The following is an 18,840-nucleotide window of genomic DNA, read 5'->3' as shown; positions in this document are numbered from 1 at the left end:
TTGATTTCTGAAATGCAAACATTACCATATTTCAATGTTATTGATGCAATTGAGTACGCTACACCAACAGTAGTAGTCAAAAACATGACTCTACTCTACATATTATCACTACCCAAAACCAGCGGTGTCGAATATAACTATATTAAAATCAGAGCCACCACTAAAAATAATAAGCAGTTGCATCTAACCTACAAAAGTCTACTAACAAACCTCAAACAAATTTTTGGCATTAGCAACGAGTGTAATAAGTATAAAAACACCTTTATCTGCAAAATGGATCAAATAGAAGAATTACATGATGACCACTGCATCACCCAAATTCTGAGAAACAGCAACAATACTTGCGAGTACGAGTTCAACAGAAGGGAATCAGTCGAAGTAATCAATGAAAATACGATATTTCTCAATAATTTCAACGGAGCAGTCAAAGCTAACAACAAAACAAAAAACCTAAACGGTAACTTCGTCATAGAATTTTACAATGAAACAATCCAAATTAAAAACGAGACCTATACCAACAAAGAATTCCAATCGTCTCAAATCATTTTGCCACCTATAATGAGCGACAACCATTCCTCAGGAAAAATGAAACTCAACCTCGATTATCTGCATAATTTGCACTTGGGTAACGTCAAACAACTGAGCGAGCTCACTACAACTTCAGCAGTTAGCATAACATTCAATGCCGCATTTACCTTAATTATCATCGCCATTTTACTAGCAGCAGCTATCTACAAATACCAAAACCGGAAAAAAATTAACATCTCTCTAAAAACGTCAGAACTAGGAGAACTGGAATCAAAACTCCAACCAGTAAAATTGAGCTTCTGATCCACGTGGACGCGGATCTTAAAGGAGGGAAGAGTTAAGACATTATGATACACGCGCATAACATCAGACGCTGAGGTCAGCATAATTTTCATGAGAATATTGTTTAGCAATTTACCTGTGAAAACTCTATTTTTATAATTCCCACAATAAATGCCTAATAAGCATTTTTAACTTTATAAATGTAATATTTTGCTTAATAATCAATTATTTACTATAAATATGTTCAAAATTAGTAATTAAGTCCAGTTAAGTTTTGTTATTACAATTAAACACATTAACTCAATAAAACGGACATTAGTCCACGAAAATATTTTTTTACAAGAAATTGAACGATAATTTCTTAACTTGCATATGCATTCGGAATTTGTAGTTCCAAATTAATGATTTGCATATTTTATTTCCTCATGCTATTGCCTTAAATCAACTAGTAAATCCTCCGATCTTAAGAAAGTTTAAGAAACAAGCACTGAGAAGCAATACATACGGTTTTTCTCTAATTTTTAAAAATTTTACGGAAAATAATTTTTAATAAATTTATACTCTGATTTCTTAATCCAGTCTGAAAATCAGAACAATAAGCTTTACCGTACTTCGAAACAAAACTCTGTGAATATGGAGGGGCTTGAAACATTTTTAGTTATTGGTCCTAAGATCGGAAAAAACTTAATATATTCGGACAAATAATAGCACACATTTTTGTTTGCTCGATTTTTCTGAAATATGTAATGAATCTTAGGGTTTAAAACTTTTTATAGGGCATTTTATTAAAATATTTTGATTTTGGAGTATCAAGTTCTATGTACGTATTTCTCAATCAAACCAACACCTTTGGCATATTCGACAGAAGATTTCATGATCTTAAATCTTAAAGATCGATCTCCGAAAAAATTATTTTATAGAATATGCCTTACAGATATGGCCCTTTCTGCAACGAATTCCCTAATTTAGAAGATCTATAGAATAATATTACAGAAACTTTACATCAAAGCATGTTAAAGATTTCAAATTTTTTTGACTCTACAATCTACATTTTAAATATTAATTTCAACTTTTTTTTAAATTTAGATGACTGAAACCGGAACAATTTTGCATTCCGTTGAGGCAAATGTGGAAAACAGTAAAATATTTCAAGTGGTATATGGACAATATATATTTATTAAATTTTATAATTTAAAAAAATTGAAAAAAATTTTATTCTAGGTTCAAATATTTTCACTGAAAACTCTTCATCGCAGTACCAATTTCACTGCAGCTGGTTTTTTCAATTTAGATTATACATTGATAACTTCCGTAAGTACCGAAATATACATGCATGTTCATATTGATGTAATTTACCATCTTATTTTTTGTAAGTGAATCTTAAATGAAGCTCGGTAGCACGCAATATCTTATACAATGTACACCAAATATTTTCAAAGTAAAAAAGTGTTACAAAAATTTTTTAATTTAATTCATTTAGTTTTTGAATTATCGCTGAGACAGACGAACTGACAGACGGACAGAAAATTTTAATCGGCTCAGAATTCAATGCTGTTCAACAAAATGACAAATTTATAATAATTTTATAATTTATAATAAATTTATAATATTAGTAAAATTAGTTAAAGCAAATTTAAAACAAGCAAAAACGTTTCAGTCGGTATAAACCGACTGAATAATACCCTGCACTTTGATAATCTGAGTTTAAAAATTTGTTTTTGAAATATTTAGAATTAACTTTAATTGCTAAATGGCAATTACTTGAACCAGACAAACCACTCAATAGACACTTCACTGAAACTGATATTATGTCTGACGTATAAGTGGACACACAACTGCCGAGTTGCATGAATCTATATTCAATATTTTCCACAATATTTAAAATTTTCCTTTGTAGTTGTATGGCAGCTACCCAAACCTGTCAAGTCATTCCACCAAAACTTGAGAAATATATCTGACCTGAAATTGGACACACGACTGCCAAGTTTAATGAACCTAGCTTTAATATTTTTCCAAATATTGAAAATTAACCTTCGGAGTTGTATGGCAGCTACCCAAACCTGTCAAGCTATTTCATCAAAACTTGAGTGTTAAATCTGACCTAAAATTGGACACACGTTTGCCGATTTTCATGAATCTACCTTTATTATTTTTCCAAATATTCAAAATTAACTTTCGGAGTTGTATGGCAGCTACCTGAACTAGCGCAACCGTTCCATTAAAATTTTCAGAACACACATATGTAGAACATAATTGGACACACTTTTACAAAATTTAATATTAATATCTTTACTAGTTTTTGAAATATTTAAAAAAAAGCCGTTTGAGTTGTATGGTAGCTACCCGAACCCGTTGTCCGAATTGGTTCAATTACAATAGCAGCCTTCATTGGCACAAAATAATAAACTTGTGAAAGTTCGGTGTCAATGGCATTATTCGTTTTTGAGTTATTGGATGAACGGACGGAAGGACATGTCTAAATCAACGCAGAATTTTACGATAAGTAAGAATATATGTATATATCCATACCGGAGCAACTTCAAATAGAAGGGAGTTGTGTTTATTACAACTTAAATAAAAGACCCTGCTCATGCATGGCATATATTAAAGAAAGTATTTTTCTGAAAATCATAACGTTAATAATTCCAGCTGAATGTAATTAAAGCACATAATGATACTAGTATTAAAAATTTCTTTTGAGAAAAAAATTCACAATAATTTCTACTATTTCAGATTATAGCAGCAGTTACAACATATTTAATAATAATAATTCAATTTGATTTGACGGGCTTTTCCAGAAATGATTCAAAATTAAATGGTTGTTTGAATTATTCCACACAACTGGACAGTTCCAAAGAATAAAATTTGAATTTTCAATTAATATATCAATTAATTATTATAAATTTTAAATAAAAAAAAATTAATTTCTTCTATAAAAGTCAAATAAAAAATGAGATTTAGAACAAAATTTACGAAATAAAAATTTATAATTATTCACAATAATTTTTTAATTTTTGTGGTTTGTGTCTGTGATCATAAAATAGAAACGAAAATTAAATCTTCAGAAAAAATATTGAAATTATGTGCGTACTAAAATTGATATTTAACTTTAAAAAAGTAATAATTTAAGACGCAAACCTTTCAACGAACATGTTTTTAACGAAAAATAAGTAAGAACAGGTCAAAACATCATAAGAAATAGGTAAATATAAATAAATTGTAAACAAAGAATTATTATCAATATTACTAAAATTACATCATTACTAATTTTTAGTATCTACATACGTGCATACCCACATGAATGTATTATAGCATATGTGTATGCATGCTAATGGTTTAACACGATTTATTAATAGTTATTTTAAAAATTAATATTAAAAATATTTCATCTCGTACTGAAGAGCTTTGAATATTAATTATGAAAAGAAAATCAATGCAAATATTATACTTTTGTGTGAATAAGATTTTAATAAGTTAAAAACACTGTGGGACCCACTTACATTTTTAGAATAACATTTAGAAAAGAATAAATAAAAATAATCGTTTTGTAAACAAAATTCTTGCATATCATAATAGTTAATTAGTTGTACAAATCTTACTGTAAACAAATATACATATGTATGTGAGTATTCCATTATTATTTTTATTTATTTATTTAACCTGGTAAGAGGCAGAGACAGAGTCTATTTACAAATACTTTCAGAGTTAAAAAAACTAAATTGTTATTATGAAAATGTAAACATGAATTCATTCATAAAACTGGAAAATAAAAAAGAAGAATTGCTGGTTATTTTCCAAAATAAACAAAAATGCTCGAATTGGCTTTGTAATGGTCATCAAGTCTTTGTTGTTTTTTTTTTCTTTTTTAAATTTTAAGCATTAATTTATTTATTATAAAAATTTTTATTTGATTTTAAGTAAAAATATATAAATTTCGAATATATACATATGTGTGTACGTATATCTATAAAAATATCGTATATGAATGTGTTAATGCGACTTTGGAGTTAATAAATATGAAAACGAATAGTTTGTATATTTTAAGTTTTTCTGCTTTGTATATTAGAAGTGTTTTCTAGGACGTATTGAATTCATATTTGTTGGGATAGGTTAAAAATTAAAAAGATATGCGTGTAGGTAAAAGATGCGACGGCAAAAGTTATACCATCTTCTATGGCCTGTCCTATACCTATACCATATTATAGAGTGTCCCAGATTTTACGTATATTTATGTATACCTTTGTATATAATAGAATTAATAATAGACTACCATTCTAATTATTTTATTGAACTCACTTTTTGAAATTTTCGGTCTAGAAATGTAAAACAAATGTATTGCAATAAAAATATAAACATATATAAGTAAATATCACGATTTTTAAGTTTGATCAAACTATTTTTGGTAGTTATTGGTTTAATATTTTAAATAATTGTTTACTATTTTGATTTAATACTAATAGGGCTAACTATATAATAAATATAATAAATACTATGGGGGTAACTTAAAATAAATTAAAATTAATTGTGAAATAATTTTTAAGATGGCTTTAAGCTTTTATTAGAAGTGTAAAAATTTACGGTCAAGTATTGAGTTTAAAGCTGAATGTCCAAAAAGTTTCAGGCATTTAAGGTTTATACGAATGAGGTCGATTCAATACTTATATACTTAGCCCTATAATAGCTCGTAATACATAAGTTAGTTTTCTATTAAAACACAATACCTTGATTCAGCAAACAAATTATATCCTCAAGATCCTTCAAATGCTTTAAATTATTTTCACGTCGTTTAGTTTCTTAATTCGCAATACGCCTCACTTATACGTTTCATATTATCTAAAAGTGCCAATATATCATTATTTTGCCAATATACATATACGTACCTACACATTATACATATATATTTATGTACACATTATATGCATGAGTAGTAATTTATTATTGAATGCACGTTTGTTTAAATCAAATTAATCAATTATAATTCATTGGCCTTTTTATATGTATGTATACAAAATATTATGAAGCTTTATTTTAATTTATATACGTATATGTAGGTATGTACATTGCAAAATAACAAAAAAATTAATTAAATTTTAAAAATAGCTACACATAATATTTAAATTTAAAAAACAAAACAGAAATAACTGGCGTAATAATCTGGTTTTCATTTTATACTGCAGTTATACTCAATAACTTGTATTACAAAACGAGCTATTGTGGGATTTGCACTTTTATACATACATTTACGTACAATACGTATATTCATAATATCAAAAGAAAAAACAATTGAAAAAATTTTTTGCGAGCAAATTTATAATTTGTAACATAGCACATTTCCTTATAAAAATTTAAGTTTAGATCTTATATATTTTACAAAGCTGTAAAAGTATAGAAAGAATTACTTTCTATTGAGTTATATCTGTTAGTACAATATAATTTTGCATAAATTTAGGAGAAACTCTAGAGTGATAATTTTAAAGAAAATTATAATATTAGACTTATTAATATGTACATTATTAAATTAAGCATCAACAGGAGTTTTGAGCAAGCGTTCTTGATGTCTTAAATAAGTCTTAAATTTTCCGAATTTACGAAAAATTTAAGGATTGATAACAGTATTTTGTTTTGTTCACAACTTATATTTTCCCACCTTTGTAGAGTTAAATATGTTGACAATTTAAAGATAAGGAGAGGTGTAAAAAATTTTATGTAAGGTGTAGGGTTATGTAAAGAGACAGACAGACGGGCTAATAGGCACATTTTTTTTTTTTCAATTTTTTGATTTTTATATTGAGGCACTTGATAAATTCATAACTACTTTTACGTTATTAGTTTGTAACTTTAAATATTATGAAATTTTAATTTTAATTGAATAGTTAATTACTTATTTTAGAGCGCCACTTAATATTATGTATCATGTATGTATACTCTCTGTATGGGATTAATTTTAACATTGAACTTGTACAATTCTAATATTTTAATTTTAGGTTTTATTTTCATTTCCATTTGTTGCAGGTGTTTATTCTATATATGTATTTACCTTTTTTAATCTCTGTATGAAACATACAGGGTAATTCAATATAATTCAATATCAGCCCTATAATTCTTACATGGTTCTAGTACTTTTGATTTTTCATTAAATTTATCAAATTATTCAAATGTTTTGCACTCCCCTCTCTCGAAGTCAATAAACGTGAATAGTCAATTTTGTGTGAATTTACTGATTGTGAATCAAATTGATGAATCAGTTAATTTTTAATGCATATTTGGTACTGTAACTACTCTTTTATTAAGGGCTGGTTTTATATTCTTGTCTCTAAGGGAGCCAAAAATCATTAATTTAGTTTTTTAGTTCGAACTTTTTCCTACAAGAGAATTATGTAAAAAAATTTTCTTGGAAGTAAGATGTCAGGAGCATGTAGAACCTCTACCGAGATGAAATTAAAACATATTCATTCTCTTTCTCTCTTCTCAGATCTGGTCATATTTAAATCACATTTGTTTTATAAAAAATAAAATTTAAATCATTCTGCTAAACAAAAATATTCTTAAAAAATTATCATTTTATTTTTTATAATTAAACGTTTATTTTCTTAGCTTCGACTTACGAGTAATAATCAAATAAATTTCAATATTTAGCCAAAATAATTCAAGTTTTTCATTGAGAAAACCAGTAATTAGTAAACTATATACTTACCTAAACCTATATGTGATTAATGTTTTTCTAGTTTATTATTAATAGTTAAAACGTAAAATTTAATTTTTAATCTTAAGCACAGTGCAAACACAGAAAAATTTTAATATTAATGAATTTGAAATTCGTTATTTATGAAATATTATTGTTTTTGTTTTTAGGCAAAACCTCAAACTCTTATCTAATATATTATAAAATAAATGCATCGTACGTGAACACCACCACGATTTATAATTAATTGTTTTTATTGAAAATTATTATGATAATATTCTATGGCAAATTCGTATAATTTTAACACCATTTTGAATAATTTTTAATTATTCTTTCAGAATTAAATTTCTTAGAATTTATTAATAATATCTTCATTAAATTATGCGGAATGAAATTATGCAACAAATAAAATTTTGTAATGAAAACACAAGGTACTAAGAGTTCAAAAAACTTTTATATAAAATTGAATTAATTTCTTTAGGTATGTATTATGTTATACATATTTTCACACACTTATATACATATATAGATTATACTTAATAACTTTCGCGTAATTAAATATTTTCTGAATTAAAGCAAGCTGAGGGCGTTGCATTATTGAAGTTATTTTAGGTTTTTGAGATGCCACATTGAAATTACTATCAAAATTAAAACAAAATAGTTAAGCTAACTAAACGTTTATCTAAATGCAAAATTATCTGGACTCTATACTTATTTAGCAATTAAAAGTGTAGGACTGAAAAAACACAAAGCTACATGTAAGTACACTTCTTCGTGAAAATATCGGGAAGCAAACATTTATAAATTAATGAAAATTATTTATGAATAAAAATATGGAATTATAACGAAAGTTGTAAGGAATGAGTAATGAATTACACTAATTTATGTATAATGCCACATTCTTGCCATTCTTACGCTTTTCTAAAATGTACTAATTTTGAAATATTGACAATGTATACGATAATGAACAGGCATTCACTTATATCAAGACAAAACTTCAAATTCAATTTGAAATGCATATTCCCTCTTTTCAAATGGTAAAATTGGTTTCACGAACAGCCTTGCTAAAAATGAAATGCAAAATTACCCAAAATAGATCTATATATTACTCGATTTTTGTACAATTGAATAAAACAGGTAAAGATTTCAAAACATGAGTTTTTCTAAAGCTTTATTTTTTGTTTGCTTTAAGAACCAAATTATTTAAGTGACAATTTAACAAAAAATTACAAAAAATTTAATACATTGTTATCTTTCTATACAACATCTCTTTTAATTTCACTGAACGCTTAATCCAACTAATTAGCTACAAATTTTCTCATTGTTTTAAAGTCAATCTACATCCAACTTACGTATGTATTTTCTACAAAGTGGGCTGTTATACTTTTTTGTTATTATTAAAAAAATATTATTTTCAAAAACTTAAGGGATTAATTCTATAACTTATGCTTCTTTAAAATTAATGCGATCTTTATAGAATTTCGAGCTTATCATAATGTAACGGTTAAGTTTTTTGTATACTTATCAGATATTTCACTATAAGTTGCTCGTAGAATTTAGGTTAAAATTAAAACAGAAAATTAACATTGTTCTTCGAATAACACGTACAAATGAACTCATACTATAAAGAATATTTATCTTAGTTACAAAATCATATGAGCCAAAAATAACACAAAAAGAATAATTAATATTGTGCAAAGTACTACTAACTGATAACACCCGGAAAAACTCTGAGATAAAAATGAAAGTTACAAAAAAATAAAAATAGCAAAGAAAAAAAAACTTATTTTGATTTTTGATCAGGAAAAAAAAAGCATTGAACTTGATAAATGTAAGCTTTTAAGCTTTAACCTGCGATTCTTGTTTTACTAAAATAAAAATACAAACAATAATGGTAAGGTAAGTGCACATTATCTATGTATATACAAAATGTACGTATATGCAAATCAAATCGTTATCATTTTAAACTTTCTGCAAATAATGTCTGGTCTGGTTTTTGTCTAAATAAAATATTGTTACCAGAGGGAAATAATATCACTATGGAATCGTTTTGAATTATATCAGAATTAATGATCATTTCCATAAATAAAGAAGAAATCTTAATGAAAAAAATTCTATAAAATAATTAATATGAATAGATAAATAAATTTACTACAGTATAGATGAAAATCTCCGAAGGGCCTTACTATTTAATTAAATTTTCGTAATGTCATTATCGTATTTGCAGAAATGGAAAGGTAATACCGTAAAAATTGACTTAAACTACCTTACCATTTTTCTGAATACGAAAATCGTTTCACGAAAATCGAATTACATAGTAAGACACCAAGCCTTAGAAAAGGTAGTATGAAAACTATTACGGTTTATATGTGTAAATACGGTTTATATATGTAAATATAATGTGTAAATGTATGTATAATTAGATATTTATGACTATTTAGAAAACAATTATATGCTTAATGAAATTCTGCTGGAATAATCATATTTATCACTTAAATCATAAAATATGAATATTTTTGTATATTTTACGTAAAAAATTTAATGCAAAAAGTGAAAAAAATTGGCAAATACCTTAAATCAGTCGTTTCTTATAAATATGTAGCCATTATTTTTTTATAATTCATAGTTCAATAATAAATAAAATTTAGTGTAATAAAATATCAAGAAGTGCCTTGTTTTAATAAGTGTGGGTATATAAGTAAAATTTCATAATTTTTACTTTTCCCACGTGTTTAATTTTTTTGTTAGCGAATTGATATGCGGAACGTTTATTTATTCTAGCACTTTCATGATACCGAAATTATAATGGCAATATTAAATTATTTGGAAAATTTTTAGTATTTAGTAAAGTATTTGGTAAATTTTTAGTGACGTTGAATTTTATATGAAAATCATTTTCTTAATAGTCAAATTACGAAGAAGAATAATGTCATCAACAGGTAATATTATAAGGAAATATTTTTTTGACTCAACATTCTGGCAATACTGAGCAATAATTTACTGAAGAAAAAATTTTAAAAATAAAATATCTACTGTAATTTTCTGCAAATAAAACAATATGAACTTTAAAGTTGTTTTTTAAACCGGTGAGGTGATGATCACTTAATTTTCTTATTTAAATTCAAAGTACACAAAAAGCTTTCAAAAAAAAAATAAAAGAAAGCTTTTCAAAGTAAATAATTTTGTTTTCTGTTCTTATTTTTTCTGCTAAAAGCTTAATAATAAGATCTTAATTTTTTTCCTCCAGTTTCTCAAAGAGCTTTGAATAAATTTGTATGAGTTTATTTTGTTCAGTTTTAATAACAAATTCATCCGTAATGTTTGTAACGTTTTTATGAAAATAGACGTCGCGAAAAAAAAAATATTTCGGTTTTAACAATTTTACGTTTAAGCGTTGGTAATTTTTTTCTCCTGCAATTAATTTGAATTTGATTTTAATTAATTAAAATTGATTTTATTTTTATAATAAAAAAGTGAAAATTTAAAAATTACAATGAGTATTTTTATGACAATTTTTAAAAATACTTAAATGTAATTAAAAAAAAAAATATAAAAAGATCGAAAAATAAATTAAGTGATTTAAAATTTAAATTTGCCTAAATTTAATTTATTTAATGTGATTTTTCTTTAATAAAAGAAATTAATTGAAAATTAATAAAATATTTTAAATGTAAATCGAAAAATTGCTAAGTGAAAATTGAAAAAAAAAAATTCAATTAAAAATTTATTTTGGTTTTTAATAGCTAAGAAGAAATCCCTAATAATTGATGTCCAAAATGAAATCAAATGGAGTATTTTATATATTTTGGGCTTTGATAGCCATTATTCAATTTACCAGCAGTTTTGGAAGAGCTTATCCAAGTAAGAAATTTTCTACAAAGGGATGATTAATAGTAACATTGTCCGTATTTGGGCTTTTTAATCTTAAGATTTGATTTTAACATCTTTGCAACTAATGAAAATAACAAAAATCAATTAACCTACTTTTATTTTTATGGAAAATTAGCCATATTTCAATTTTTAGGTTATATACAACATTCATATATATAATGCATAATATACATACATATGCCATTTAGGTACCATAACATAAAAATTTTTCTTAGTTTTTGGATATTTGAAATAAATCATGTCTCGAAATTAAGGTTAAATCAAAGCATAACAAAAGAAGAAGAACCGCTTTTTTTTTGTTTCAAGAATAAATAGGTATAGTATTGACTTATTATACATACATACATAATGCTAGCAGCTTACTATAATACGATGGGTAACATTATTACTCACTCACAAACAGATTATAAGATCCCATATAAATTATTACACACATATGCATAACAATATAAAACACAAATACTAAACAGAAAATTTATAACGGTATTACAAAATTAAAAAAATTGAAAAAGAAATGTGTCATAAGGATGTGTTTTAAGATGTACATACATATGTACATACAAAAACATATATGTACATAGTAGGTAGGAAATATAAAATACAATATATAAGTAATTATGTAAACACCATGTACAATTAATAATTTATAGACCGTAACCATTAAATTGGAGTTCTTCAACTGCTTACTTAATTTTTGATAGTTATATGTGTACTCATGTAAATATAGAAGTAAAATTATTAATACATTTACTGTGTGGTCACCTAAATACGTACATATGTAGGTATGTGGCTATATATAAACATGCATATGGACATTTTTTTAATTTTTAAATCGAAAACTATAATTAATCATTAAATTTGGCATCATTTCGTTAAAAAATACCTAAAAAAAAAAGAAGAGAAAAATAGAAAGTCAATATTTGCCGGTTGAATTAAATATTTTTTTGTATACCATATTCAAATCTACATGCTACATATAAATGTATTTTGCATATAAATATGTATGTATGTATATATACAGGATGTACAATATTTGTTTTGTTCAATATTGTGATTTTACAGAATTCCTATAAAGTTATATCTGGAATATTTTAACTTTTATACACATGAGTGCTGTTAAATAAATAAAACATAAGTAAGTAACTGAAAGAGAAAATTTTATAAGTAGAAAAAAAAATTATTTTATTCCAAGTATTTGATTAATTAAAACAAAAAATTCTAAAATAATGACATGAACATTTTAAACACTCTGTATATACATACATATGATTACATACGAGTATGCATAAAATTGTATGAATGTATTATATATTATAAACTTTATTAGAAAATAAAGTTATGGCTAGATCTAGGTTAAAGAAAAATAACCAATTCGGAAATTATATTCAGCTGTAACAGAAGAAAATAAAAACAAAAAAAGAAAAATTCATTATTTGATTGCTTGTTTTACTTTTATATAAAATTATACCTGCCGAAGAACATTAATTTAAGCATACATACAGACATACATAAATTCTCGTTAAAAATGTGCTTACAACAGTAAAACACTGTAAAATTAACACCATACCTAATATTCAATAGAAAACAATTGAAAGCTAGTTAAATGCAAAGGTCCAGCAAATATTTAATATGAAATATAGAAAATTAATGTCTAATAAAATGCGGTCTAAAGAATTTTAGTGTGAAATTTTTGGGAAATTCCCATATTAAATTGAAGTTTACTTCTCAACCAATTAATTTCAATGTATTTCTAAACAAAGTATGCAATTAGCACTTACTTAATAAAAAGTTTTTTGTGACATCATTGCGTTGGTCATTTTTTCGACTTTTACCGTATTTAATTTAGTACATCTATATAAAAATCTATACCTGTGATTAATTCATGTTATACTTGGATATATGTGCCTCCATTTATTAATTATATATTATGTAGTACCTATATACGCACAATATTAGCATACACAAGTTCATATGTAATATGCACGCATTAGTGCATCCATACATACAATGTGATAGACATGTTGATATGGAAAACTGGAAAACTATCTACATACATTAGGTATATAGATTTAATGAATTAAAATAGAATTAGAATGCGCGGAGTTTGTTTTTTTAATAATTTCTTTATAAGTAATTAAACTTTGTAGAAATTTTTCTTATGCGAGTAAAAAATAACTAAGTTTGTAAGTAATTACGAATATATAGTGAAAATAAAATAAAAGTTGAACGAAGAATAAAATGGGAAAAACAAATATGTATGTATGTAAGTATGTTCTTACATATCTGTTTATTTAACAGTAATGGGAATAAAAGCTGTAGACTAGATAAGACTACATACTTACATGTTACAAGTCAATACTACATAAATGCATGAAAAGTATACACAAACACAAGTAAATGTATATGTAAAATACATATATAAGTATATAGGCGAAAATAGTTATTTGAATTAAAATAGGCCAATCATCCATCGTGGAAGCTGTTCTACTATTTTTTATATTAAGTATTTTTGCAATTATTGTAATATGATTTAGATTTTCCTTTTCCATTTGTAACACAGAAATTAGCAGCTGTAAAATTCAAACATTGATGTATGCATGTGCAAGGTGAACTGTAAGTTACCATCATCTCACATAAACCTCGCATTTGTTTATAATATAGGCGATTGCTTTATTATATCTAGAATCTATGAGTATGGATAAGTAATCCATGAGTAAGTCACAAGAATAATTTTTGGCTGGATTGTAATACATTGTCAAAACTTTTTGTGGTAGATTGAAGCAAACTTATAACTTAAAGTTAAATGTTTTATTGGAATTATACAAATTTATCATATTTTAATGAAAAGTACTGAAAAATCTTTACTCCATGGTAATGATGATAGAATTTTCATTAATTAATTTCACAATCTGGCCTTGAATGTAGTCCTAGAATGTAGAAATATATATATCTAAACGTCATATAAAACACAATGTAATAACAGCTATTGTAATTTCGTAAGTGCAGGTTATTTATTTATTCATACATAACACTAAATTACTAAATTATTATTAATGGTTATTAATTGCTGTAGATTTTCTAGATAAATTCGAAATTGCATTAAAATCGATAGTTTGATGTACACACACACTTAGGTATATGTATATTTAATAAATAGTTACAATATAATATTGTGTTTTATGGAAAATTTGTGTTAAAATTTAGACAATTGTTATTACATTGTTAATAAATCCTGATAAGTATTTAAATATCAAATTCATACATGCTGCTGCCTATATAATTTACTACTAAATCTTAAGTAAAAACAATTGTGTTTTCAGTTTAAGTAAGACTATGCAATAATCATGACATTTTAATTGTTTTTTATTTATTTAATATTATAATATAACTATACCTATATGTTTATGTATACCAACATAATTATTTTACTTATGTATACTTATAAGTATGCACAATAAAGCAAAATGCTAAAGAAATAAGTAATATTACCATTATCGTAAATTATTATCACTTTTGCTCCTATACATAACTACAAATAATATGGCATAACTACAAATAATATAATAATATCTGTAAATTTCAGTTGGACCCATAATGGTTCGTTTACAATTAAAAATTGGATACTTAGGTACAAAATATCTTCCTCATCTATCAAATAAATCAAATCTCTATCTGGTTATATCTCTTTACGACAGCTTGAACAACAAATAAAATATTTTTTTATGATAATTATTGGTGTTCAAAGAAAACATTATTCAAAATTTCATAAGTAATAATTTATGTACTTTAAGTTAAAATTTCAAGATAAAAAGTTTTACAACTTTTTTGCTTCAATATGAGATAGCAATGGGAACAAAAAAAAATTGAAATTTTGTTTCTAGCTCATTATTAAAATCAATTCCTAATTTCAAAATCAACAATTAAAGGTACTTACTTTACTTATACTCAACTATAGTTGAGTAATTTATTTCAGAAAAACAAATTTTAATATTTCTTTTTACATAATAACCCTTTTCTTTCACAAATTATATATATTAGGCACATAACTAAGTACAGTTATATTTTGCAATTATTGTTATAAGCTAGTGAAATTTGAACTTTTGTTAGAGAATTTCATTTATAATAAATTTCAATGTAAGTTATTTTAAATATTGAGATCCAAAGTACTTATCTACTGTTTGACACTATAATGACAAGTTTATCAATTTTATAATACAATATATTCAAATTATACCAACTTGCAAAATTAGAAAAAAATTCTAATATTTCTCTGTCTTTTAGAAACAGAATCTGTATTTTTCATAATCTGATTACGAAAAATATAATTTATTTTTCAACAGAATTACAATAATATGAAAGAAATATTCGAATTCGGCATAAAATTCATCAACAGTTGTCAATTATTTACTCAAGTGTCATAAACATAGCGTTTTAGTGTGTGTATAATATGTGTGCTAAGCATATACCCAAATATAGTGCTAAATTAAATAAATATTTGAATTTTGTTTATTTGGAACGAAGCGCTTAAAATTTAGTTTGCTGTAGGTTTTGTTTAATAAAGTAAATTATGTATTAATCAAGTAAAGTGTCGTCATTTTATAATTTCCAGCACGTTAGTACCAAAATTTTTGATTTTCTTATTTCCAATTGTATTTTACAAGCTTGATATTTAAGTGAAACTGGAAATAAGAAAATCAATGTATTATATAATAATATATAAGTATATTAGTACTTATATATAAGTACTGAGTGCTAAGGTTCTTGGGATAAGTATTTCAACACATAAGTATACACATGTAGCTCATTTCATTCCCGTTAGTTTTTCATAGAATAATTGAACTTCTTGTAATGAATTATAAGGAGCCAAAAATGATTAAATATTGGTTAATAAATTATAAACAAAGTCCCGGTGCCATTACGAGAGAGAAAGGAAAGGTATAGTGGAACTTTATAAGAACGTTAGTTCAAAATTTCTTTTAAAATTTTAAAATTTTTATATTAATCAAATATGTAACTATTTTATTACGGCTCGTTTAATAACAAATAAGCAATAGTACTCTCACTTTTTATTTAGTACTCTTATTTAGAACCAAGAAAATTATTTAAATATTAAAAGTAAATTAAGGTCTTTGCCATAATTATGAGTATCGGTATATAATTTTAAATTATCATACAAGTATTTAGGTTATGATTTACTACTCTGGAAATTAAAACACAGGCAAAATAACAAAACAAAAGATGTACAGTAATAACGGTAAAATAAAAATTGTTAATTCATTTAAACAATATACAGAATAAAACGTTCACAATAACAATTGCTTGTGGTTTTAATTAAAAATTGTGAACTGCAATTAAAGCATAAAAATTCAGTTAAAGGAAAAGATAAAAAAAAAAATTATTAAAATTCATTTTTTTAAAAGCAGACAATTTTATTTTTTTTAATTTTTTTTTTACACGTTTGATCAATTTGAGTTTGATTAATTGTATTATTAAATGAATATTTATTTATTTTATTATTTAATTATAATTTGAATTAATATTTAAATTGATATTTATTAAGCATTTTGAAATATTTATGCGCATTCATTACTTTTTGATCTCGATTATATTGAATTCTTATTGTTCTATTCCATAAAGTTTGTACCTACTTAATATTGGGGCGTTCAAATAAGGTAAGTGTAGCTAATACTGACAGTGGCGGTAATACTGACATATATGAGGTTTTTTATAATTATTAAGAGATTTTCTCTATACAACATATATATATTTTTTTATTTCTAGATTAATTCAAATTATCGCAATACTTCCTTTTATTTAGTTTTGAAATAACTCCAAAATATTGAACATAAATCAGTTTTGTTTCCATAGACATAGCAAAAGTGGGTTGCATTGGAGAATTTCTTATACTTTTTGCTTAATTTTTCCGATTTTGTTTTTATTGTTTTTTGACTTATTTGAGGGTTAAAAATATATGTATTTATATTAAATTAAATATTTTGATTATTTTTTATCTTATTTTATAAGTAATTCGAAGTAAAAACGTTAAATAAATAAGAATTTTAACAAATAATTTCTATCAGTATTAGGAACATCTAAAATTCGACCCTGCTTCTATTACTGACATATGTGTCAGTAATACGTCAAAAATCCGTATTTTTATAAATGCCGTCATTTTTAAAATATTTAAATTTTTATTTTCGTATTTATTTAATTAAAATCAAATTTGAATTTTCTTTCTTATGTCCGAATTCTGACACTAAGAATTTACTACAGGTTCGGAGTATTTTAGCTTTAAAAACTGGTGTCAGTAATACGATCTAAAGAGGGTCAATATTATGAACAAAATTATGTCAGTATAAAGTTTTAATTTTGATATTCATTTTAATTAATTAAAATAATTTCTTTATACTTTAAAATTGTTTAAACTATTTCTGTCGAATGAAAATCGATTACATTTGTGAAAACTTATATCTGACTACGACCTTTTTACCTTTTTAATAGTGATATTCGTCTAACAAATTGTGTGTCAATATTGTATACAATACTGTCAATAAAACAGTACAATTCGCTTTCTAAAAAAATGCTTTGAAATTACTGTAAACGTTAACGACATAACAAATATCACAACGGAAATGGTTCTCTTTAAATAAGAAAAGGAATCCTTTTTAATAACCCGAAATGTTGTTCCAAAAATTAAGAATGGGTTGCTCTCGTTACGTACTTAATACATAAATAGTCTTTGTTAAAGCAAAAAGCAGCTTTAGAATAGGCTTATTAGCAGCTTTAGAATATATTGATATGATTTCTTATAATTTCGTGTGATTGGTACATCATATTTTAGGTATTATTTATAAGAATACATCTGTAGCAAATATTACTTATAATACTTTATAAAAAATTATATAATTTCGAATTAGATTTTCATAAATATCTTTTAAAAATTTTTATTTATTCATTGTTGCATAATAAGACTACTAGCAAAAGTACATTCTACAGTAATAATAAATTCAAATCAGCTGAATTTCACATATTTTTACCTTTAATTCAATAAAAAATATGTTTTTTATTTTTGTTTGAATTATAATATGATAAATTTTTAATTTTTTTTTTAAATAAAATGAAATATCCGTAGAAATCCAAATTATTATTCCATTTTTATTGAATATTATCATTTTAACCATTTTAAACCATTATTCATATATAGAATATGGATTACAGCATATAAAATTACATTGTCAGTATTAGGAACACAAACTGTCAGTAATAGACACAAACATTTGCGGTTATGTCAATATTAGGAACATTTTTTCTTTTCGTCTATAATCGAAAAATTATGAATTAAAAAATATTTTGATTAAATAATTTTATAAAAAACATTATTCTCAATTATCCAAATTATTCAAAAAATCGGAAATGCGATCATTTATTGTGTCCCACATATAAAATATCTCACGCCA

The 18,840-nt window shown here is 24.7% G+C and overlaps 1 protein-coding gene across 1 annotated transcript in view; it reads left to right on the top strand.

The window, feature by feature from the left end:
- Positions 1-10,891: 10,891 nt before the first annotated feature.
- The window catches only part of LOC129610908 (putative mediator of RNA polymerase II transcription subunit 26), a 70,577-nt gene continuing 62,628 nt past the window's right edge, over positions 10,892-18,840 (top strand). Inside the window, exon 1 of the mRNA XM_055523706.1 lies at positions 10,892-11,353. Within this exon, the coding sequence (XP_055379681.1) occupies positions 11,260-11,353 (94 nt within the window). The 5' untranslated portion in view covers positions 10,892-11,259. The remainder of the gene's footprint in view (positions 11,354-18,840) is intronic.

Source organism: Condylostylus longicornis, unplaced genomic scaffold (assembly GCF_029603195.1).
Source record: "Condylostylus longicornis isolate FDR11 unplaced genomic scaffold, ASM2960319v2 ptg000048l, whole genome shotgun sequence".
Lineage (NCBI taxonomy): Eukaryota > Metazoa > Arthropoda > Insecta > Diptera > Dolichopodidae > Condylostylus > Condylostylus longicornis.
This window is presented reverse-complemented; position numbering and strand designations above follow the sequence as displayed.